At 38.6% G+C, this 25,305-nt stretch overlaps 1 protein-coding gene across 1 annotated transcript in view; it reads left to right on the top strand.

Annotated features, from left to right (window-relative positions):
• Positions 1–411: 411 nt before the first annotated feature.
• PDHX (pyruvate dehydrogenase complex component X) overlaps positions 412–25,305 on the top strand; it is a 64,330-nt gene continuing 39,436 nt past the window's right edge. Inside the window, exons 1-5 of the mRNA XM_042474997.1 lie at positions 412–436; positions 2,134–2,217; positions 11,363–11,463; positions 19,144–19,349; positions 21,947–22,045. Of these exons, the coding sequence (XP_042330931.1) occupies positions 2,157–2,217; positions 11,363–11,463; positions 19,144–19,349; positions 21,947–22,045 (467 nt within the window). The 5' untranslated portion in view covers positions 412–436; positions 2,134–2,156. The remainder of the gene's footprint in view (positions 437–2,133; positions 2,218–11,362; positions 11,464–19,143; positions 19,350–21,946; positions 22,046–25,305) is intronic.

The following is a 25,305-nucleotide window of genomic DNA, read 5'->3' on the forward strand; positions in this document are numbered from 1 at the left end:
TTTTTTGGCTGTTATGGAAATGTGGAGTATTCTTAACAGGTTGTTAAGAAAAAAGTAGACTAACAACGTCTGTGCACATATTTACAAGACTGAGCTACCACATTTTAAATTGTTACAGCAACCAACTGGTTATAAATTGTATAATTATAAAATTAATTCAAGTGAATGATATAAAGTCTTTTTTTTACTTCCTTCAATTTTGTCCACCTTGAATTAAATGTGGTGTTGACAAGCATATTGCCAGAATTAGACTTCCATATGTGTAAGATGCGAGAGATGGGCTAAACTACCTTGTGTACAAGAAATATGTGTTTTATAAAATAAATGTGTAGGTGTAAGATTTAAACTGTAGAATATTCCCAGCATCATTGTGACAGGATCGCCGGAACGGACCCCCCACGAAAAAGAAGCGCCCACTGACTCATTTCTCAAACGGGTTCTTCAAAATGCTTGGCTTTTTATGATTAATTTAAGATATTATTGGCAGGCTAGATTAAATGTAAATGTCTTAACTGTTCTTTGTAGAATTGAAATAAATACAGGTCCAAAACACACTTCAGAAATAACCCAATGTGAGACTGTTCTAACTGTCCTGGCTCAATGCTAGGGAATTCTGGGAACTGTAGTTTTGTGAGATATTATGTGTTCTCTGTCAGAAATCTCTGGTGCCACAATAAACTACAATTTTCAGGATTCCTAGCTCTGAACCAGGGCATTTAAACCACAGATTCCAGGCTGGTGTTGAGCAATACACAAGATACATCAAGTATTATATGAAATCTAGAGTTAGTGTGGAGTAGTGGTTTGAGTGTAGGACTTGGACACAGGGGTATGATTCCCTGCCCAGCAATGGAAACCCACTGTGTAGCCTTCATTGGGTCATACACTCTCAACCCTAGGAAAACCCCTGATAAGTTGCCTTAGGGTCACCATAAGTTAGAAAAAAATGGAAGGCTTATAACAACAACAACATGAAATACTTTGTAATCATCAGAATTCAGTTTCCTAACATTTTTTAGTGGTATCCTTTTATCATATATATGTTTTTCATTCCAATGATAATTCTAAAAATGGGGATCTTGGGAATCTGACAGTCCTAAGTCAAAGATGCAGAAGTTTCAGGGAATTTGTGTTAGGCACAAACTTCTGCTATTCTAGAAATGTACTTCTGCCAAAACCTTCATGTGTTGACTGATCCCAAAGATTTGACAGCAAAATAATGCTAGTAGACAGCAAAATAATGCTAGTAGAACTGCTTTACTGGCTATAATCTGTCAGCAGAAGATCCAAACTGAGGACAGAGACCAGGGGAGATAAAGGAGGAGAGCTGTGCTAGATTCAAGGCTTAGCCCACGCAGGAACTCAGTTTTATCCCACCCAATTAGCAAGACTACACCTAAGGAATTTCTCACATGCTGAGCCTGGAAGGGTTATGGGTTCAGCCACTTTTATTGGCCCAATTCCCACTTAACTCTTGATTCGATTCCTGAACTGATTAGTGAAACTGGTTCAGCAAACAGAGTGGTTCCCACTATGTTTGCGCCAGTTTCAAGAATTGGTGCAGGAAGCAACAGCCGCGGCTTCCCTGCCATGCCTCTCTCCATCCTTCTGGCCATACCGGTAACCGAGGGGTGGGAGAGAGGCCGGGGCGGAAGGAGAGAGGCAGGCTGGGAGGACTGAGGACAGAGCAGGCATGGAGGTATGGCCAGAAGGCCGGAAAGCCACTGCCAGTGGGATCCAGGGCAAATTCTAATCTGATTTGAAACCACCTAGTTCCCACTTGGGCTGAATCAGTTTATTTTTAAATAAATCGATTCAGCACCCCAAACACCCCATTTTACCAACATCTTTTGGACGCGAGTTAAATGGGTAAAAATCATGGCCCTCCTTTCTGAATCACTTCATTGATTCGAATTAAGTGGGAACCATGGTGGTTTAAAGCAAATAATTTGGAATCCTGATCCGGTTTAAACTATAGTGGGAACAAGGCCATTGGCTCAACTGACCTTTGTCATCTTTGCTGGTTAGGTTTTGCTTCAAATGTGCATAGAATCTCAGCTTCAGGATTTATTGCAACTTTTACACTGTTTAAAAATAAAACTATACTAATACTCTCTTTTTTTTCTTTCCAAGGTGCTCCTGCTGTTAAAATTCTCATGCCTGCACTATCACCAACGATGGAAGAAGGAAACATAGTAAAATGGCTGAAAAACGAAGGTGAATCTGAGTTACTTGAATCTTATTTATAACTACTGAAACACTGAAAGATTCTAGAGCAGCTCATTAAACAGACAGTCCGTGAACATCTTGAAGGCAATTCCATAATCACAAAAAGTCAACATGAGTTTCAGAGAAAGAAGTCATGCCAGACAAATCTGATCTCTCTCTTTCTCTCTCTCTCTCTCTCTCTCTCTCTCTCTTTTTGGTAAAATTACCAGCTTGGTAGATGAAGGCAATGCTGTGGATATAGCATATCTTGATTTCAGTAAGGCCTTTGACAAGGTTCCCCATGACATTCTTGCAAACAAGCTTGTAAAATGTGGGCTAGACAAGGTAACTGTTACATGGATTTGTAATTGGTTGACCAGCCAGACCCAAAGGGTGCTCAACAATGGCTCCTTTTCATCCTGGAGAGAAGTGACCAGTGGGATGCCACAGGGTTCTGTCATGGGCCCAGCACTATTCAACATCTTTATCAGTGACTTAGATGACAGAATTGGGTATATACTTATCAAATTTGCAGATGACACCAAATTAAAAGGAGTAGCAAATACCCCAGAGGACAGGATCAAAATTCAAAATGACCTGAATAGACTAGAATGCTGGGCCAGAGCTAACAAAATGAAATTCAACATGGAGAAATGTAAGGTATTGCACTTTAAATACTTTTAAAATGAAATGCATAGATATAGGATGGGGAACACCTGGCTGAACATACATGTGAAAGGGATGTAGGAGTCCAAGTAGACCATAAGTTGAATATGAGTCAACAGTGTGATGTGGCAGCTAAAAAGGCCAATGTGATTTTAGGCTGCATCAATAGAAGTATAGTGTCTAGATCAAGGGGAGTAATAGTGCCTCTGTATTCTGCTTTGGTCAGGCCTCACCTGGAATACTGTGTCCAGTTTTGGGCTCCACAATTCAAAAAGGATGTTGAGAAACTGGAGCGTGTCCAAAGGAGGCTGACTAAAATGGTGAAGGTTCTGGAAACCATGCTCTATGAGGAATGACTTAGGAAACTGGGTATGTTTAGCCTGGAGAAGAAAAGGTTAAGAGATGGTATAGTAGGCTTGTTTAGGTATTTGAAGGGATGTCATATTGAGGATGGAGCAAGCTTGGTTTCTGCTGCTTCAGAGAACAGGACCTGGAACTATTATTATTATTATTATTATTATTATTATTATTATTATTATTATTATTATTATGCTTTATCTATATAGCACTGTAGATTTGCACAGCACTGTACATACAAACAATAAAATAGATAAGAATAAACCTGCCCATGGCTTACAATCTAAGAAATAATAGCGTAATACATATAAATAATACATAACAATACAGGAAAGGGATCAATAAAACAGGCAACGAAACAATGGATGCAAGCTACAAGGCCAAAAGATTCCACCTAAACATTAGGAGGAACTTCATGACAGTAAGGGCTGTTTGACAGTGGAACACACTCCCTCGCGTAGAGGTGAAGTCTCCTTCCTTTGAGGTCTTTAAAGAGAGTTCTTTAAAGAGAGGCTGGATGACCATCTGTTGAGTATGCTTTGATTGAGTGTTCTTGTATGGCAAGGGGTTGGACTCGATGGCCTTTACGGTCTCTTCCAATTCTATGGTTCTGTGATTGTGAATCATCTTGTTGCCACAGTCCCACTCCATTAAAAAGGATGATTGTACCACACTTCTATTCCATTATTATTTCTATGAAGTTGGGCTCTAACATATATATTTGCATGATATTCTTAGAAGAAAAGTTGGCAATTGATGGCTGCCTGATTTTATCCTGCTTGGCTCATCATCAGCAATACTGGATAGCATTGATAGGAGCTGCAGTCCAACAACTTCTGAACAGGCTCAAATTACCCAGCCCTGTTCTAGAATATTGCCAGTAATGTGTCTGGTAATCACTATGGTAATGAGTAACTCTGAAAAAAATGTTTTCTGATTATACAAGTGGAATAATTTGAGAGACTGTATCTCCCCATACGAACCAGTGAGAACCCTTAGATCCTCAGAAGAAGGCTTTCCCTCGGTCCCACCACCATCCCAGGCTCACTTGGTGAGGACACGAGCGAGAGCCTTCTCAGTGGCTGCTCCCAGTCTCTCGAGCTCCCTTCCATGAGAAGTTAGGCTGGCCCCCTCCCTCCTGGCCTTTCGCCTGTAGATTAAAAACACTTTTGTGCTGGCAGACTTTTTAAAATTATTCAAGGGTGGCTTTATTTGGGGGAGTTGTTTTATTATTATTATTATTATTATTATTATTACACTTTAAATATATAGTGCTGTAGATTTACACAGCGCTGTACATACAATCAATAAACTAGATAAAAATAGATTTTAAAAAAGCCTACCTATGGCGTACATTCTGGGAGATAATAAAATAATACATATTAATACAAAGGAGGCAACAAGTTGAAAACATCAAATAATAATCATACAATGCCTGGGGATGCTTCCCTGAACAGTATAGTCTTTATCTCAATTTTAAAGCTAGTTAAAGTAGTGATGAACTATGCTCGTGGGGGAAGGAGGTTCCAGGTATGAGGAGCAGCAAGTGAAAAGGGATGAATCCAGGACAGAGCAGTAAAAATCCTAGGCTGAGACAGCAGACTTTGACTACCAGAATGGAAGGCACGAGTGGGAAGGTGAGAAGAAAGAAGTTCTGATAAATAAGGAGGGGCCAGCCCATGAAGGGCTTTAAAAGTCAACAACAGAAGCTTATACTGTACTGCATACGGAAAGGGAGGGGGAGCCAGTGAAGGGATGATAACAAAGGAGAGATATAGTCAAAATGGTGAGCAGATGTGATAATGCATCCAGCTGAATACTGGACCAAAACTAAAGGACGGAGGTGAGAAAGAGGATGCCCTGCCAGAAGGAGGTTACAAAAATCTAGTCACGAGACTACTAGGGCATGGATCAAAATCTTGGCAGTAGAGGCAGAGAGAAATGGTTGAATTTTAGCAATATCATACAAAAGAATTTACATGCCTTGGCTGTTGCCTGACTCTGGGGGATCCATGACAGAGAAGAATAAAAAATGAAACTAAGACTGCAGGCTTCCTGGAGAGGTTGAATAGAAATATTGTCAACAGAAACAGAAAATGAATATTGAATGGTAGGCTTTGGTGGAAAAACAAGAAGTTCCATTTTGGACATATTGAGCTTCAAACGCCGATGGCACATCCACTGAGAGACAGCGGCAAGACAAGATGAAGCTTAGAGTCCAAACAGACAGGCCAAATAAAGCTGCTTCGGGTCACTTTGGAGGTATGCTGTTTAAATGCTGCATGCATCCTAAGAATCCAAAAGTTTCTGGCTGCATAAGATGCATGTGTCATTTACCTCCAAAGTGACCTGAAGCAGCTTTATTTTGGTCTGTCTGTTTGGGCCCCTGCTGTTCAAGACCCGGAGAAAGGTCAGGAGTGGAAAAATACAGTTGAGTGTCATCGGCATACAGATGATAGGAGAAGCCAAAAGAACTGATGAGTTTTTCTAGGGAGAATGTGTAAAGAGAAAACAGTAGGGGACCCAAAACAGAGCCCTGGGGAACTCAACAGATAACGGAACAGTAGATGAAGCATGACCGCTGTGTCCACTGCAAAAGATCTATCTGACAGATAAGATTTAAACCAATCAAGGACAGAGTCTGAGAACCCAAGGTCAGAAAGTATATCAACTAAAAGACAGTGATCAATGGTGTCAAAGACCACAGACAAATCACGAACTAGAACAGAGTAAAGGCCATTAGCCTTGGCTAGCAGTAGATCAACCGAGAGATTTGTGAGAGCTGTCTCTGTAGAGTGCTGGGGGCGGAAACCAGACCGAAAGGGATCAAGAATGGGGTTGGCTTCAAGAAACTCAAGACAACGATTATGTTTTTTAATTTTTGTATGTTTTAAAATGTAACTTTGTAGTGTTTTAATTAGGTTTTTTTAATTGTCCTTTAAAATTTTGTTTTAATGTGTTTTTGAGCTGCCTTTGGTCCCTTTTTGGGAGAAAGGAGTTTTAGAAATAAAATAAATAATAAACAAATAAACCATAAATAATAGAAAACATGCAGAGGTAGCTGTGTTAGCCATTTAGTATCCACCAAGCAGTGATACCTTTATTGGCCAATTGAAATGCACAATATATTTGTTGCAAGCTTTCGAAAGCTCCACTGGCTTCTTCATCAGGCAAGATGTTACATACCAAACGGAGAAAAATTGAAGATGTTAGTAAGATGCCTGCATTTTGTTGTTTCTGTCCTTATTTAAGCTTTAGTAAGCTGGCCTCTCCTCCTCAGGCCATGTGACAATAGGGAGATTTTCAAAGTCCAGGAAATTTAAAGTCCATTTGCATATCAACAAGGACTCCTCTTTTGCAATCCAATATGTCTCCTTTCCTGTGAGGCCACAGGCCTCTTTGTAGGCAGGGGGCAATGGATTCCTCAAGAAGTCTCCATGTTTTTACACCAGGAACATTTTGGTAGATGTAGTGGTAAAACAGAAAAATAATAAATAATATAATATAATATAATTTTATGATATACCACTGTGGTCTTAGGAAGGCAATTTAGTAGAGAGACCCCTTTATAAAGAGTGAAATAAGTTTTTCCATTTGTACTTCAGGTGTTGTCTAATGAAAATTATGTAATGGCTGATAAAACTTCAGAACATATTGGCATTTATTCTCTGGATACAAGTCCTTAACAGACCCTCGAGTTGCCAAACTTCTTGTGCATATTTTCAGGCCTGTTCAAGAACAAGGATTCTGATTTATGGTGAATGTACAGACTGAGAATTCCTTATCTGAAATGCTTGGGACTAGAAGTGGTCCCCCCAGTATTGCCCTACAATAGAAATGTTGCACATCAGTAATTTGAGTATATCTGCTCCCTGTTGTACTACTGTGGTTTTAAAAGAAAATTCACTGATGGGGATTTGTATTTACATGGAATTTTCTATGGAAACGTGGTACCAAATTTGTGATTTCTCCCTTTGTTTATTCTGAAATGGTTTATTTTTTTTACACTTCAAGACTCTACACTTGGTTCTCCTTGATTCTGCTTGATTGTGTAGCATATCTCAGCAGGGATGTATATGAGGAAGGTGGGATATAAAATGAATAAATGAATGAACGAATGAATGAATGAATGAAAGCCAGCCAGCCTGCTAAATGCAAGAATATATAAAGTCTGTAAGTTCTTAGACATGATTTTTTTAGTCTCAGTTTTTCAAATTGATATTATTAATAATTAATCTACAGTAATAATGACTTTTTGAAAAATTGTGTCAGTTTCCTGGTATTATCTCTAAATTAGGAAAGACCTATTTTTTAAAAATGGAAGGACTGACTTCATAAAGTGATCTCTTTATCATTTACTGCTCTTCCAAATTTTTGACACCTAAAAATAGTTACTCATTATTAAAGCCTTTCGAAGGCTTTAAATTCATATTGTTCATATCTATATATATGCAGATGTAAAGGGGATCACAAGGGCAAAAAGTTTGAGAACCACTGTAGTATTGTACAAAAAAGAATGTAAAAGACAAAGAAGTGTGTGTGTCATTTCAGGATCACATCTATTGCACTCTGACACCTTAATTGTGATGTTTAAGTGTTTCATAAAGAAAACAAAGACAAATCCAATTTAGGACTTAGACAACTCATTTTGTTTCCTTTAGGCAAGACTGTTAAAACCCTTTTTTATATTTAATAAAAACTTCATTGCATGAAAACTTGTTATATAATTGGGCCTTTGTTACTTTAGCACTGTAAAGACAAGTGCTGATTTTGACCACAAGCCTCTCCAGAGTCTGATTATAATTCACTTCTTATGGCACACACCCAGTTAGTCTTCATTGGACAGATCTGTTTTCATAAGAAAGCAATCTTGATTTTTATTGTTAAAAAAGATGCTTGTTTAATTAATTCATATTTTCAACCATACACAAATTTGAATTGAAAGATGAATTCTAAAGGGATTCCAGGTTTCAGTAGAGGATGTGCTGGAATGAAGTAACCTAGAGGAGTTACTTCTCAGTATTGTTTTTCTCTTTTTCTGGAAGAGCAATGGAAGAAGGAAGACCTTTGCTTATCGGTAACAGATATTTAATAATATGCTTTTATGCTTTATTTATATACCGCTCTTCCGAAACAATCAAAGCGGTTCACAGAATCATTTAAAACTTTCACAACATAAAAACATCTCAATATATCTATCAGTAAAAACCAGTAAAAACTGAACATCAACAAACATGGAATCTATCAATTGTAATTAACCATTTATATCAGGGGAGACAGTCTCTATAAGGAGTCCGAAGGGAATGCTAATCGGAAGAGTAAAGCCTTTTTGAAGGCGTCCAATGTGGAGGTCATCTGAAGCTCTTCTGGAAGTTTATTCCAGTACATTGGTGCCGCTGATGAAAATGCTCTGTGGTGGGTTGCTGCTAGTCTCACCTTAGGGTGTACTAAGAAATTTTTTCCTGATGTTCTGAGAGTGCGGGGTGGACTATATGGAGAGAGGCGTTCCCTCAAGTAACTCGGGCCCAAGCCATATAGGGCTTTATAGGTAATAACCAACACTTTGTATTGAGCCCGGAAGCTAATAGGCAGCCAGTGGTACCAGTGTTATATGGTCCGACCTGGAGGTTCCAGCGACCAATCTGGCTGCCGCATTTTGAACTAGCTGAAGTTTCCGAACCTGGTACAAAGGTAGCCCCATGTAGAGCTGTAGTGAGGTAGAGATAGAGAGTGGTAGAGTTGGGAGGACGGAGGAGGACCAGGTGGAAGAAATATCAGAGGCAGCCTCGGGGGCGGAGCAACAGGAGAAGAGGGTGGAACACCCCACGGATATAAGAGAGGAGGAGAGAGTTTGCGCGGGAAGAGGGAGACGACGCGGAAGAGGGGGACGCGGAGAGGCGGTCGAGTTGAGACAAGGAAAGGTGACTTACAGCCCCCAGAGAGTGGGCAGACCCGTATCGTTGGTGGGAAGAGCCAGCCCCCCGAAAGCCTGGACCCCACGAGGCTGTTAAGTTAGTAGACCCTAGAGTGGAAGGGGACTTTAGACTGGAAGGAGAGGGGGAGTGGCGTCGGCGAGACCCCGTGAACTTGGAAGGAGAGTGGTGGGACGCAAAAGGGGAGACTTGGGAGCAAGGGCCCCGACCCCAGGATTGGGAAAAAGCGGACAGAGAGGCGTTGGAGAAGCACGCGGGAGGGAAACGCCGTGGAGAACCCTCCGCAGGCCCGGCGGACGAGTCTGGGGAAGAGCCTGTCTCTACAGCCTGAGAAGCATTATTCATAAGGCCCGGTTTACTTGAACTGTTTATTCTGTTACGTTGATAGTTGCCAATAAAGGCGTTAGTGTTACTGCAAACACTTGGCTCCAGGAAAGTTTGTTTCCCACGTGGAAGGCCTTGCCTTGTTTTCCACACATGCAGCCGGCAGCGCCAGCCCCGCCCACAAGAGCGCATTACAGAAATCCAAACAAGAGGTTACCAGTGCATGTACTACGGTTTCAAGGTCCTTAGAATTAATCAGCCATTTGATATTTCTGCATAGAAGCAGAAAATAAGGAGATTCTATCTTAGTGCTGTATCAAGGCTTCCTGGATCCTAGATTGTCATGTGGTAAAATGTTCACATTTCTTAAAATATATGCCATCATCTTAGATCCTCTGTTGCTTCTAGGTACTTGGTATGAATCCTGGTTCTTTATTGCACTGGAAAGGCAAGTGTAGACTTGATAATTTCACCCATTCTTTCATTGGGAATACAGTATTGTCTTTTTTCGTGTAATTGTCTCTTTCTCATCACTAGCCATATTAATTCTTTTTATAAGTTCTGTTTCTTTGCTTACACTTTTGTTGTTGCTGTTGATTAAGAGGGAACCAATTTTCTTTCTTGAACCTACTCAAAAGCGTGACTGTTTCTGAATTGCCTGAATTGAATTTCACAAACTTATTGTTTTGCCCCCATATTATTTCTTTTCTTAGAAAAACACTGGTTCCTCCAATGGTGCTGCTGTTGACCATAATCTCTTCTGTTCTTGCTTCAGACCAAAACACACTGCAGAAATAATCCAGTTTGAGACCGTTTTAAGTACTGTCCTGGCTCAGTGCTAGGGAATCTTGGGAATTGTAGTTTATTGTGGCACCAGAGCTCTCTGACAAAGAAGGCTGAATGTCTCACAAATGTCTACAGTTCCCAAAAGTCCCTAGCATTGAGCCAGGGCAGTTAAAGTGGTTACAAACTGGATTATTTCTGCAGTGTGTTTTGGACGTATGTCAGTTTTTAGTTTCACTTGTTTAGTTCTGAACCTGTTTTTGCTGTTTTCCTCCTCAGTGTATATTTATTGTCTCCTACTTATTACAGGATTTTCCCTTTCTGGAATCAGCAAAATGGCCACCTTCCTAATGACTAAAGTTGCCACTGGCAATAGTTGAGTATGGTACAGATTATTTAATGTAGAAGGTTGCTACCAATGTCCAGTCAATCTTCAAAATGGTTATAGTGCATTTTGCGCATCAGACCTCATCTTTGCATAACCAAGTACTCGTGGTAATGGAGGTAACTTTAATCCAAGATGATGGCAATAAAATCAAAACAAACTTTGCAATAACGTTTTGATAGCATACTCTTGACATTACCTTTTAATATTTTTCTTTTAAGTGTCTAGTTATTTCGTATTGGTGTTGAAAGTACATTCATTTTCAAAAGTAATACCAGTTTCTACTATATTGTGTCAGCTTCATTCAAAATATATTGTACAGAGTTTCTAAACCTGTAAACTATATACAGGTTGTTTCCCTTATCAGGAATTCCAAACTCCAAAATATTCCAACATCCAAAAAATGTCCACGTAGGTGGATGAAATAGTAACACATTTGCCTGTTGATGGTTCAGTGTACACAAACTTGGTTTCATGAACAAAATTACTAAAAATAGTTTGCATAAAATTACCTTTGGGCAAGGCACATAAGGTATATACAAAACAAAAAATGAATTTCATGTTCCATCTCCAAGATATTCCAAAATCCAAAAATCCAAACATTTCAGATAAGGGAAACACAGCCTGTAATAGTATTAACATACCGTTTTCATTGGTGATCTGAAATAAATTGATTAAAATGTTGAATTATATTCTCATTGTGCAGGAGACACAGTAAATGTTGGAGATGCACTATGTGAAATTGAAACAGATAAAGCAGTGGTTACCATGGAGTCAAGTGATGATGGCATATTGGCTAAAATCATGGTAAGAATAACTTTCCTAAGCTATATCTGGGTTTTTATCATCTAAACTTACTGATACATATACTACAGGATCTTGTTTATTACCTTTCTGCAGTTTCGTTGTTTTAGGTTTTCTAAATTAAACAGAGTTTGTGTGGTGTAAAAGCATAGATATATTATCATTTAAAGGAAGTTAGTAAATTGTAGAATAGTCATCAGTTAGAGGATGGGCAGTCAGTAGTGTAGATGTTGTCTGTGTTGATTTGTAGTGTTTATAGTTTTGTTGTTGTTTATTTATGTGCATTTATTAGAACCATAGAGGTCCATAATACACTGCAGAAATAATGCAGTTTGAGACCACTTTAACTTCCCTGGCTCAATGCTAGGAAATTCTGGGAACTAGTTTTGTGAATCATTTAGCCTTCTCTGACAGAAAGCTCTGGTAACCACATTAAACTACAATTCCAAGGATTCCCTAGCACTGAGCCAAGGCAGTTAAAGCAGGGTGAAACTTGGATTATTATTACTAACAGGATATTATTGCAGTCAGCATACATGTTGGGGAGCCCAGTATAGGAACAGAGCTATTGAGGGAGAATCATCTGTGTTGAAAAGTATGATGAATATAGAGTGGCAGCTGTCGTCACTATAGACATTAATGCATAAAGATTGAAAGTAAATATTTTAGAGAGGTCTTTCATTTTGGATGTTATGGGAGCAGAACACTTCCATGGATTTAATGTAGAATATGTTTTCAAGGACATTATATTTTTACTCAGGTGTGCCATTAGGCAAATCGGCATAAGCATATGATTGATCTGAACCATGTGACATTTGCATACACAAGATTCTTCTTTTAGCACTAGCAGATTTGTGTCTACTAGAAACTCTGTTTTTATACTACGTGATGGTTGTAGGTACATGGGATAAATACCTTTTTGTTTTAGTAATATGATGGCTTATTGTACTGGGATTTTGTACAGATTGAAAGAGTTGAAAGATGTTTTTGATGGAAGAAAGGTCTGTAATTGGTTTAGCATTAATTATTCTGAAAGACATTGAGGGAAAGTGGGGGCTAACCAAGCTAAGTTACAAGCAAAAGCCCTTCTGTCAGAATATCTTACGCTAAGATTATATTTAAAATATGATCAGAAAGTGTGCTGATGATGCCCATTAAAGTTCCATTAAGACAATGTCATGATATGCAGTCCCTTATGTAAATTCGTATCACATCACTGATCCTGATATTGAACCTGCAGTTTGCTGAAACTTTGTGCTTGAATATGCTTTGCAAATGAATTTCAAAGATAGCCTAATGTGTGAAAGAGACACCAGATGCCAGCCTGAGTAGTTAAGGGAGAAACCAAGTGAGAAAATGTCTACTTGAAGCACAAGATAATAGGGCTGCACATTTTGTTAAGGCATGACATCTTTGACAACATAGGCTACGCAGTGTTGGCATCTTTTTAAAAAAACTTAATAGGCTGCTAACTCATGGGGAGGATGTCATCAGTCCTGCAAAGCTATAATTGAACTTTACTTGTAGTCAATTATTTGGTCTTCTGTAGAGAAAAGAATGTGAAACCATCTTCAGTATGAAATTAATTGGAATAGTTAACATGTAGCAAATAAGAAATCTTTTTGCTTGGCTTTCTTGTTGACCGTTCTTAGTCTATAGAACTTGCTTCTCTTCCTCTAAAAAAGACTCCTCCTCAGGCCTTCAGTGACAGTAGGAGCATAGGTGGCCACAAAACCAAAAAGGTTCCATACAACTGTGGCTCCATTTGTAATGAAAAATAACATTTAAATAAACAAATTCAATTTATGCTGAATCAAGTGTACGTTTAATATATCAGACATGATATATTAGGCATAGTGGTTTGAGTGTTAGACTGCGATTCCGGAGACCAGGTTCGAATCCCCACTTGTCCATCAAAGCCACTGGATGACCTTGGGCAAGTTCACATACCTTCAGCGTCAGAGGATGGCAATGGCAAACCTACTTTGAAGAAATTTTGCCAAGAATATATAAAACAGAAATAATTTGAGGGCACATAACAACAGCAACAACAACAACAACATTCAGTTAACTGTTCCAAGTCAAAAAATACCGCCCATTGGAAACAAGATGGACTCTAGGGTATTTAAAGCATGGCAGTTTCAATATATCCAAATTCTGTTACTTATTTGGGTAGTAGTCATCCTTAGGGATAGTCTCAGATTATTAATCTTAATATAAGTGATCTGATAAAAAATATTGTACAAGATTTAGAGAGATGGGCAGTCTTAAAGATGATTCTGTGGGTAAAGTAAACACAGTGAAAATGAATGTTACACCTAAAATTGTTCATGTTCAGTCTTTTCAAAAACTTAATGCATTGTTCAGGAGATATTGGAGTGGGGGACTCATCTGATCCTAGAATTTCAGTGGAAAAGGATGCAAATTCTACTCAAAAAGGGAGGTTTTCACCTTCCAAATTCTCTTATATACCATTGGGCATATCTGCTATCTTGTATTAATTATAGGACATATTCACTTAAAGTAAGTAATCCTCCATGGTCAGCCTCGAAGTCTTCATTTCTAGGACCTCTATTCAAATGGACAGTACTTGATTCTTATTTTATTAAAAAGGTTACTGTTTTATTTAAAAGGTTAGTAGTATTAAAATTAAAATATAGTGATTTTGATAGTTAAGTCCATTGTTTGATGGTTTTTCTTTTTTAAAAAAAAAGAAAGAAAGAAAAAGAAGTTTCCGTTAACAAACTAACCTTGTAGTAAAGGGTATTTGGGGGGGGGGGAGAGAAAACTTATTATAATAAAATAACAAAGAGAGAGAAAGAAACCAGAGAGAGAGAGAAAATGATAAAATGAAGATTGTGTCCTTAAATGTCAAAGGACTAAATTTCTCACAGAAACGTAAAAATATATATGTTAAAAAGACGCTAAATTCAAAAGAAATCTTTAAAGATAAAAAAGGCTGTTTATTAGGAGTAGAAATCATATGGAATAGAAAAAAATTTCTAGTGGTAGGTGTATATGGCCCACAAGAGAATAAAGCAAGAATTTTATGAAGAATTGAATAAAAAACTGTTGGAATTTGATTATGACAATATCATGGTATTGGGCGATTTTAACGGAGTAATCAGTCCTAAATTAGATAGAAAGTCTATTAAGAAAATAAAAGATAAACAAGGGGAATTGCCCCAAGCCTTTTTCAATTTAATGATAGATCAAACATTGGTAGATATATGGAGATACCTATATGACAAAGTAGAAGGATACACCTTCTACTCAGATTGCCATAAACCATTAGCGAGGAGGGACCTCATTTTAGTGAGCAAACCATTGTTAAAAGAGATCAAAAATATGGAAATTTTACCGAGATTGATTTCTGATCACAATCTGCAAATTTTAACTTTCAAAGAATTTAAAAGGAACAATTGTTGGAGGTTAAATGAAAAATTATTAAAAGATCCAGAAACAGCAGAAAAGGCAAAATAAATTGATCACAATTTTTTTAAAGAAAACACAACTAAAAATTGGAATAATTTGGGATGCTTTTAAAGCAGTAATAAGGTTTTTTTTTCATTCAACAAAATGCTTTTTTTCAAAAGAAAAAAAAACCCGAAAAATTGAAGACGCTGGATGATTTGATCAAAACAAAAGAGGAAATATTGAAGCAAGACCCGGGAGATAAAACAGTTTTGAAAGACATCCAAATGATTAAAAAACAAATTTTTTAGAACTAGTCACAGAAGTTGAACAGAAATTTAAAAAACTAAAACAATACAATTTCGAACACTCAAATAAAACAGGTAAGTGGTTAGCTTTGAAACTAAAAAAGGAAAAAGAAAAAAAACAATTAAAATTAGAGATGGGAAAGGAACATATACCCAGTTGGAAAAAATCCAAGAGGTCTTAGTAAAATATTACAGTGAATTATATAAAGAACACCCAGTTGATGAAATTAGACTTAAAGAATATTTGGACAAAAATAAATTACCTTCATTGGATAAGATGCAAAGGGATCAACTGAATGTAACTATCACAAAAGAAGAAATTATGGAGGCTATACAATCTAGTAAAGAAGGCAAAACTCCTGGAGCAGACGGTTTTCCAGCAACTTTTTACAAAACATTCAAAGAGGAACTAAGTGTACCGTTACTGAAAACAATAGGGAAAATAAAAGAAGAAGGAATTCCAGAGAAGCTAATATAACACTAATCCCCAAAGAAAACAAAAACCTGACAAATTACAGACCCATATCGCTTCTTAACGTTGATTATAAGATTTTTACATCGATTCTAGCTAAGAGATTAAAAAACTGCTTAAATACACTAATAGGGGAAGATCAAAGAGGTTTTTTTTACCGGGTCGACATATAAAAAATAATATTAGGCATGTAATAAATTTAATTGAATACTATGAAACGTATAATAGTAAAAAATTAGGATTGATCTTCTTTGACTTAGAAAAGGCTTTTGATTTGGTTAATTGGATTATATTGGGGGAAATTGTAAATAAAATGGAACTGGGAGAAACATTTCAAATTTGGATTAAAGAATTTTATAAAAATCAGAGGGCACACATATTGATTAATGGAGAAAAAACTAAAGTTGTTTCACAGCCAGAGGGACCAGGCACGGTTTCCCTCTATAACCTTTAATATTTTTAATGGTACTGTAATAGAAATTTTTATTAGGAAAATTAATAATGAGCAAAAATTAGAAGGAACAAACATAAAAAAATATAAATATAAGATCAAAGCCTATGTCGATGACTTGGTAGTTAATTTGGAAAAGCCAATTGAAAATATAGAATTATTGATGGAAATAATGAAAGAATTTGGAGAAATAACAAGATGCAAAATTAACAAATCAAAATCGGCTTTAATTACTAAAAATATGAGTCTAAAGGAAGAAAAATAGATCCAAGAATTAGCAGAGATTGAGATTAAGAAAAAAATTAGATATTTAGGTATTAACGTTTCAAAAAGAACAACAGAGCTGTTTGAGAATAAATATGTTAAAACCTGGAAAGAAATCCGGAAAGATTTAATTAGATGGAATAACCTAAAACTCTCATTATTAGGTAGAATCTCAGTAATCAAAATGACAATTTTACCCAAAATGTTATATTTATTCCAAACTTTACCCATTATTAACAATAAAAAACCTTTTGTAATGTGGCATAGAGAGATTTCAAAGTTCATCTGGAAAGGAAAAAAACCCAAATTTAAAATTCTCCATGATGCAAGAAACAGAGGAGGTTTACCCTTACCCGACTTCAGTTTATATTATGATTCATGTGAACTTGAATGGATTATGGAATGGTTAAAATTAGAAGACAAAAGACTCTTAGAACTAGAAGGAGAAGGGATTAAATCTGGTCTACATACTTATTTGGTATACAAAAAAGAACAAGATACAGTAGAGCCCCAATTATCTGACATTCGATAATCTGACATTCCAGATTATCAGACGTCGGATAGTCTGTGGGTGTGGCTTGGAGCCTTTACCATGCCCCCAGCCGGAAAGGGCTCCAAGCAGGGCAGTGGCAGCGAGCACCACCATGCCCCAAGCGCAGCAAGCAGCAGCACCCACCACCAGGCCTCGAGCATGGAGGGCCCCGAGCGCGGCAGCGAGAGCCACCACCACCAGGCCCCAATTGCTAGTGATTGCTAGGTTTTTCCTATGACCCTCCGGATTATCCGGCATTTTCGGCTATCCGACCATGGGACCGCCCGTTTACGTTGGCTAATCGAGACTCTACTGTAATTAAATTTTCAATAATCATTGCATAAGAAAAACTCTCCTAAAAATCTGGAGAAAAAAATAAGAATAGAATAATGAACAAAATCCCCATATGATTTTTGCTGCAGGAGATGCTTTTCAGAAATGGGACGGTTAGGGAACAAAAATGGTATATCTATAAGGATTTATTAGTGAAACAAGCAGGGGAATTTAAAATAGTCAATCAAGAAAGTTTAGAAGCTAGAGGGTTCCCAAACTGGGATGGTTTCAATATAGGAGGCTTTATGAGAGGTTCAAAATAGATACAAAAAACTTAGGAATAACCGAAAATAAGACCGAATTAGAAGAAATTCTATATGGGAAAAAGGAAAAGGTGATAGGGACAATATACAAAAAACTATTGGAATTCCAGATGAAAGAGGAAGTTGTAAAAGAAAATATGATTAATTGGGCTATTGATATTGGACACCCCATAAAATTAGAACAATGGGAAAGAATTTGGAACCAAAGTTTGATATATATGGTTTCACAGAGTTTAAAGGAAAACTGATACAAACTATTTTTCAGATGGTATATGTCTCCGGATAAATTAGCTAGAATTTACAAGAGCACTCCTAATAATTGTTGGCAATGTAAAGAAGCATCCGCAACCTTTTTTCATTGTTGGTGGAACTGCAGTGCAGCAATAAAATATTGGAGCATGATTAATAAAACAATAAATGAAATGTTAAATATAAAAATAGAATTGAAACTAGAGATATTTTTGCTAGGAATGCTGGAAGATGATTTGGGAAAAAATATGGGAAAATATTATTTTATTTGATAACCATAGCAAGAATTATCTTTGCCCAAAATTGGAAGAAATAATCAATACAGTACCTACAAAAGAGTAGTGGATCTGGAAAATTTATGATATCTTTGAAGCAGATAAGTTAACTCAGTTATTAAAAGACAATACATTAGAAAGCTTTTATAAGGAGTGAGATAAAGTGAACAAATTCTTAAAAGAACAATGGGGAGAAATAGCTACTTTAGGCCTAAAAAATTGAAATTAATAAATAACTTGGAACAGACTGTTGAAGTTAACCTATTCTAATAGTTTATTAGAATAACAGTTTTATAATATAAGTAAGTGGTATGGGAGGAGAATTTAAATGAAGTTCATCTAAGTAGTTTAGGATAAGATCCAAACTGGTATTATAGAACAAGATGAAGCTATGACATGGCTATTAAATCATAGGAGGGGAAAAAATTATTAATGAAAGGAAGGAAAAAGAAAAAGAAAGGCTAAATAAAGGGGGTATTATAATAGCTTACAAAGATTGAATAATTTAGAAGTATGGAAGTTAAATGAAAATGTTTTTATGTTTCGGTGTTTTCTTTTTCTTTCTTTTCTTTTCTCTTGGTTTTGTTTTTCCTTTTGTACTTGTTTTTGTTTTTGTTTTTTGTCTTTGTTGTTCTTTTTTATGATGATTTGAGCAAATGTTCACAAAGTATGGAAAAAAAACAGAAAAGCTATAAAGTTTGATAAATGACTGATTTGACCATGATGTACATCAATAGGACGATATATGGATTTCTTTATATATTTCTTTTATATGTATCTTGTATATTTTGTATATATGCTTGTCTAATAAAAATAAAAAAAATAAAAAGGTTAGTGTTTTTCAACAATTTCATCATTAGTATATTGCTAGGCTCCCAGCCACACTAGCTTCACCATACATTGGGTTCTCACACTTTGCAATGTGAGTTTTTAGAGAAGTGTTTGGATAGGCTGGTAAAGAATACTCAGCTTTGTTTTATTTAATTTTAAGAGTGCAACACAAAGGTAAAAATATATCTGACATTTTCATTTCTTTGTCCACTATTAACAGTATGTATGTGTGTGTAATGTGTTCACTGTATAAATACATATGCATCCTGATTTCTTTTTCTCTTTTTTCAGATACAGGAAGGCAGTAAAAATGTGCGTTTGGGTTCATTAATTGGTTTGCTGGTAGAAGAAGGGCAAGACTGGAAGCAAGTTGAAATACCAAGTGACACTGGTGATGCACCCTTATTGTCTGGACCACCAGCAGCAGTTCCTTTTCCCATTCCTTCAGCTTCTGTATCATCATTACATAAAGTAGAACACCATCCTGAAAAACTTAAGTGAGTTGACCTCATAACATAAACAATTTAATTGTATAAGACAAGTTAGTTTAACCCATGTACAGGTACAGATTTTGGTAAAATCATGAGACTCTAAAGTTTTGAGGCAAAGGTGTGCTTTAACTTGGTGCCAGAATTGGTGGGATTCAATGATATAGAAAGAGGCACCAAAAGGTCCACTGTTGGGCCACGTTGGGGGGGGGGGGCATGGCATTTAGATCATGCACGTCCCCAAACCATGTGGAAATTGGGCCAGGACTGCCTAAGGCAGCTCAAACCCAGCTGCAGAAGTAGCAGGAAAAAACACTCCTTTTACTGGCTAGATTGAAAACTGTGGCAGTGGTGGCCCTGATTGGCATCGGGGCTGAGCACATGTGGTCGCTGCGGCCCTGGTGCAAATGACACCGGAGCAGCTGTGGCCTGCATTATTAGGTCCATCTGCTTGAGGCCTTGAATTATCAAGGTCCCAAGCATCTTAAGTCTTTGAATGTTATCACTAGCCCTGAAATTGAGACTGGACATGCAATGTCAGGGTGTGTAATTCCTTATTACTGGTATTACATTGTATAGAGTGAGGCTGTTAAAAGGCACTGTATTTAAAAAACAAAACAAAATGGAAGGGTAGCTTAAACATGGTGGCTACTTTACAGTGGTTCCTGAAGTATAATTTCCCAGCAGAGAAGGGCCTGAACATCCTAACAGTGGGTAGCTCTGGCCGCTCAGCTCCTGATCGGCAGGGAGAATAGAAGCAAAGAGAGAGTCCCTGCCCCCAGTGGGAGGAGCGACCCCCTCATGAACTCAGTTTTTTTTCTTCCTGCCTTGCTCCTGGTAGGACACATGGTCTTTTGCTCCTGGCAAAGACAAACTTTTAATCAACGATCTACATCTACTTCATCCAAGGACTATCCGGCGATCCCCCAGCCTCTTTTTGCCTCATTCCTCCTGGCTCTCCTTCCTTAACTTTCCCTTCCTCCTTTAAAAAAAAAAGCCCTTTCTTTCCCTTCCTTCTCTCCCTCCTCCTTTGCCCTCCCTCCTCAAGCCGGGAGATGTTTGGCCTGGATGAGGCCAGGATAGAGGGAGAGTCTGCTTCTGCCCAGCCTGCACCAGCCCTGGCTTTGTTAGATGCTCGGCCAGTGGCTACTGCTCCACCACCGGCAGAAGTGAGGCCATTACAAATGGAGGGGCTGCCCCTCTCAAGCGCAGCACGGATTGAGGCCCCATGATTGGCCCATTTAGGGTCCGTGGAAGGGGAGCCGGTCCCAGGGACGCCAGGCAATGCCACGAGGGAGCCAGTAAGTAACCAGGCCCCTCCAGAGATGGTCCAATGGTTTCAGGCCTTCTTGGTCCAAGAGGGCCCTGCCCTTGTGCAGGCTCCTCAGGGGGAGGGAGACCTGTCCAGACCTCGGCCCACTGAGCCCTATGGAAACCCAGGGACCCCGGGACAACACCACGTGGGCGCAACCCCCAGCCCTTTTCCTTGGGCGAGTCCACTTGCGGTCATGGGCCCTACCCCGGGTGACCTCTTTCTCCCCCCCCCCGCCTAACGTCCGGGAAGGCACATCACCCTTCTACAGTCAAAAATTTCTTTCCTTAGGGCGGGAGTTACCTCCCCTGACCCCTCCAGTTTGGGTTCCCTTGTTTCAAAAAAAGAAAAAAAGATAACACTAATAATAATAAGCTATTGTTGATATCTCCCAAACGTTTTGTAAGAGCTTGGGCTGATCATCGATTGAGTTCATGAGGGGGTCGCTCCTCCCACTGGAGACAGGGACTCTTTCTTTGCTTCTATTCTCTCTGCCTATCAGGAGCTGAGTGGGTGGACTGTTAGGTTGTTTGGAAAGGGATGTATCTCAGGTAAGTACTAACGTTCCATTTTCTTATTTGGACATTGATATTTTTATTGCTTGTAGGACTGTCTTACATTGAGAAACACTCTTGGTCTATCTTAGTACTATTTGCACTGATTGGCAGTGGGTCTCCCATGAAGGGGAATTTTCAGATCGCATTTCTTCATTTGTTAAATACATTCTAAATTCTTAGCTGTAGGTTTATGATAACTGTTCTTCAAGATGTGTTTTTTTTTCTCGGTAGCTTTCTGTATATATGAGAAATGAGTTGAGTATTATTTTTCCTCCCAGCCATTCTTTGTGTGTATTTATATACGTTATTTTCAGTTAAGAAAATACCTTAAAACATACATAGAAGTGGTATAATGTCCATTCGGTTTCCTTGTTACAAAGCAGAGAATGGAAAGACCATTATTCCAGGAATAAGATTTAGAAAGACAACTTAAGTCTTAGGGGAGAAACAGACCAGCAGGTTGTTTATGTGGTTGAATGCAAGGGGTAAGTTGGAGATATTCCTTATTAAGTGTTCCATCCTTCATATGTTATTTCTATTTACACAGCTGAATTGCAGTTAAGAAGGACTTATGAAAACCTTTTAACCATTTATGCAGAACATTTTGACAGTTAATGTCTACACAAGGAACTGTTATCAAAAATCAGTTGTAGGTTATACGATGTATACATTTCTTTATTGAAGTGGTCACCTTCCCGTATATGACCTTCTGATACAGATTCATGTTTTGTCTTTAGGTTTCGCTTAAGTCCTGCTGCCCGCAACATTCTGGAGTCACATGGACTTGATGCAAGTCTTTCCACGCCCTCAGGTCCTCGAGGAATTTTTACTAAAGAGTATGTTACCTGTTCCTCTTTTTCTCTTTCTTATTTCCTAAAATCGGTCCCCTTTACATTTTTGTAGGAAGTGACAGTGCTAGGTAGCTGTTGCAATGAGTTTGATGTCCAGTGAAATACATATGGGAAGTTCTCCAGAAAAAATTTACAAACATATTTATTAGTTTTTGAGAGGTTCACACTCTAAACTAAGTTGCACTCTCTATTGCAATTAATGGACATTGGAACAAATTTGGCCAAGTGAGAATAGCAGGGCATGTTGTTCTAGGAAAGTGGAAGAGCAGAGGAGGTTTTATATTTCTGCTATATGATGTTCTTGTTGTATATGATGAAGGCACTGTGCTTTGAAAGAAGAGGTAAAAGAAATTGTACTAGTGACTCAAATCGTAAGTGGGATGGTTAATGGTAGACCTCAATGTGATCTGGCAAGACAGAATACCAGGTTGTCTGTAAGGGCCTAATCAAGTGGGTTTGTGGGCTCACATTCTTTTGGAAGCGGTTAGTAGTTTTCCTTTTTGTTTACTCAAGTTAAATTGTTCTGATATTTCTGTGTCTATTTCCTTTTCTTTGTCATAGGCCTGAAGCAGACAGGCCAAATAAAGCAGCTTCCGGTCACTTTGGGGGTGTGGCATATAGATGATGCACAGCCCCAAAATGACTGGAAGCTGCTCCAAGGCTGCCTAAGGCGGCCCGAAGCCACTGACAAAGGAGTGGATTTAATCCGCAGCCCATTTGGGATTGCGGCAGTGGCCCACTTTGGATTTACACGCTGCACATTCCGATGATGCCTGGAAGCTGCCCTGGACCCGGGCAACTGCCCAGACATGGCAGTGTGGCATTTAGATGCCGCACATTGCAGAAGTGTCTTGAAGCTTGCTTCCTGCCATGGCATGGCAGGAAAAGCTGGCTTTTGCCAACAGAAAAAGGAGCAGCTCTTCTCCGCACTTTTTTTGGCTGGCTTCAAGGTGGATTGGGGCCACGGCGTGGGTTCGCCACGGCCCCAATCTGGCTTCAGAAGAGGTGGTTTCAAGCTGCCCCTTCCTGCTGGTCTGTTTCCCCACTCAAAGTTACTACAAGATCCCTTTTGCATACTGATATTCCAGACTCACATGGCTATGTCTCTGAATTCTAAGACCTGGATATCTCACATTTGTAGGGCTACCATACGCTGAATCCAAACTGATGACATGTAACAACAGCAACCTTTTCTACAGTATTTCATGGTGTAATTGTCTCAATTTAGGTCTGCATGAGCATTGCAGTCCTTGATCTAAAAATGAATTGGATAGAGTACCCTGACTGTTGTCCTAAAGAAGGGGTTTAACATTCATAAGAACACTAGTGGAGGGGGCATATCCAGTAGGCTGAAAGGGAATGCTTTTTAGAATACTCTATTACTTCTTTGCCAAACTACTCCATTTCTTTACTGGTCACAGAAGAGTGTGAACACAGAAACAAAATATGCTCCATTTGCTGTTCTGCACAGAGGAAAGCTCTATAGGCAAAAAGGTGGGTCAGTCAGGGAGCAAGGCACTTGTATTTCCCCTACTCTGCCTGAAGGATTTATCTCCTTTGGGCTGAGTTTCTGCCAAAGAAAGATTTCTGTTAGTAGATTACCTTCCTAGGATCCTTTCACATTCCACAATTACAGGGCTATCATTGCACTTTAATTGTGGAATACAGGATTTACAGTTTAGGGAACTGTTTGTAAAATTCTCTTCTGGAGAGCCCAAACGACCAGTCCCAGCATTCTAGAGATGCAGCCATGGTAGTTACAGTGTAATCATAGTGCCGTAATTCTGTAGTGTGAAACAGCCCATATTCAAGAGGATAGTTTATCAGTCTGAGCAACAGAAATCCAAGGTCTGTATGTGCTACAGTGTCACAAAGTGAAAGACCCACTTGAAGTAAGTTGTACATCTGTGGCCTAGTTTTGCTTTTAGAAACAGAAAAGTTCTTTGCCTATTGAAAAAAGCCCTACCTGAGTTCTAACAAAACCGTTGGTTCCGTTGGAATCAATGGAAAAGTATTTGTGGGTGGTAGCTTATCATGTGCATCAAACCTCTTGGCCATAAAAGTTTCTGGATCTTCAGATCCAATCGCTAATGTTGAAATCTATGTTTAGAAGAAGATGGTTGATGGTGGCTCATGAGAGTAGATCTTTCTCCTTCTTCTTAACACTCTGTCTGCATTTTGACATGCAATTATTATACTTTGGTAAGAGCCTCAGGGAATGGCAAACCTCCTCTGAACAAATCTTGCCAAGAAAATCCCATGATAGGTTTCCTTGAGGGTCACCATGATTCAGAAATGACTTGAAGGCACATAACACACACACAAAAGCTGCCTACGTTTGACTTGAAGCCCTATACTAGGTCAAGACTTTGATTAAGTAGTTTAGGAAAATATATCCATACAAAGGAAGAATAGTGCGATTTCCATTGTATTCACACTGTGACCTTATTTAGACAGAACAGCAAATTGTATAGATGCTGTTTCTTTTGTAATAGCAGTTCATTATCAGGAAGCTTAATAATTATGTAAGTGTAACTGTAATTTACGGTTTGTAACTAGATCATGACAGGTGGGAACCCTCTAGGTCACAACAATATCTAATTAACTTTTCCTGGTAGCCATGGAGATATTCCACAGATTTTGAGAGGGGAAAAGCGTGAAGGTTTGCAGCTTGAGAAATGAGTCTCTCTCTTTTCGCCCCATTGTTTCTTCTCTTTATTTTGTACAGATGCACTTGCCTCTATTTTTACTACTTCTTTTGACAATAGTAAATAGTCACTTGTCTGTTAAAAGGACAAAGCACCTGGATGCTTAAATATCAGTATGAATTGCAATAAGTAGTGAGCACATTAATATATAGCTACTGTTTAAAAATAACTCTGGCCCTGTGCACTTTGGGCCGGCCTGGGGGCAGACTTGGGGCGTACTGTCTACACTGTGCACGGCCCGGCTCTGTCCCCACAGCGCCATGATGCCACACCATACAGCCGCTGTGTCTACATGATGCTTTTTGCAGAAAAGGAGTGTTGAAGGGTGGACTTAGGAGGAAAGACAAGAAGCTCTGTCTTGGACATGTTGAGCTTCAAACGCCGATGGCGCATCCACTGCGAGACAGCTGTGAGGCAAGACGAAACTTGCTGTTCAAGCCTTGGAGAAAGGTCAGGGGCGGAAAGATACAGCTGGGTGTCATCGGCATACAGATGGTAGGAAAAGCCAAAAGAGCTGATGAGTTTTCCTAAGGACAA

The sequence above is a fragment of the Sceloporus undulatus genome, chromosome 1 (assembly GCF_019175285.1).
Source record: "Sceloporus undulatus isolate JIND9_A2432 ecotype Alabama chromosome 1, SceUnd_v1.1, whole genome shotgun sequence".
In the NCBI taxonomy this organism is placed as follows: domain Eukaryota; kingdom Metazoa; phylum Chordata; class Lepidosauria; order Squamata; family Phrynosomatidae; genus Sceloporus; species Sceloporus undulatus.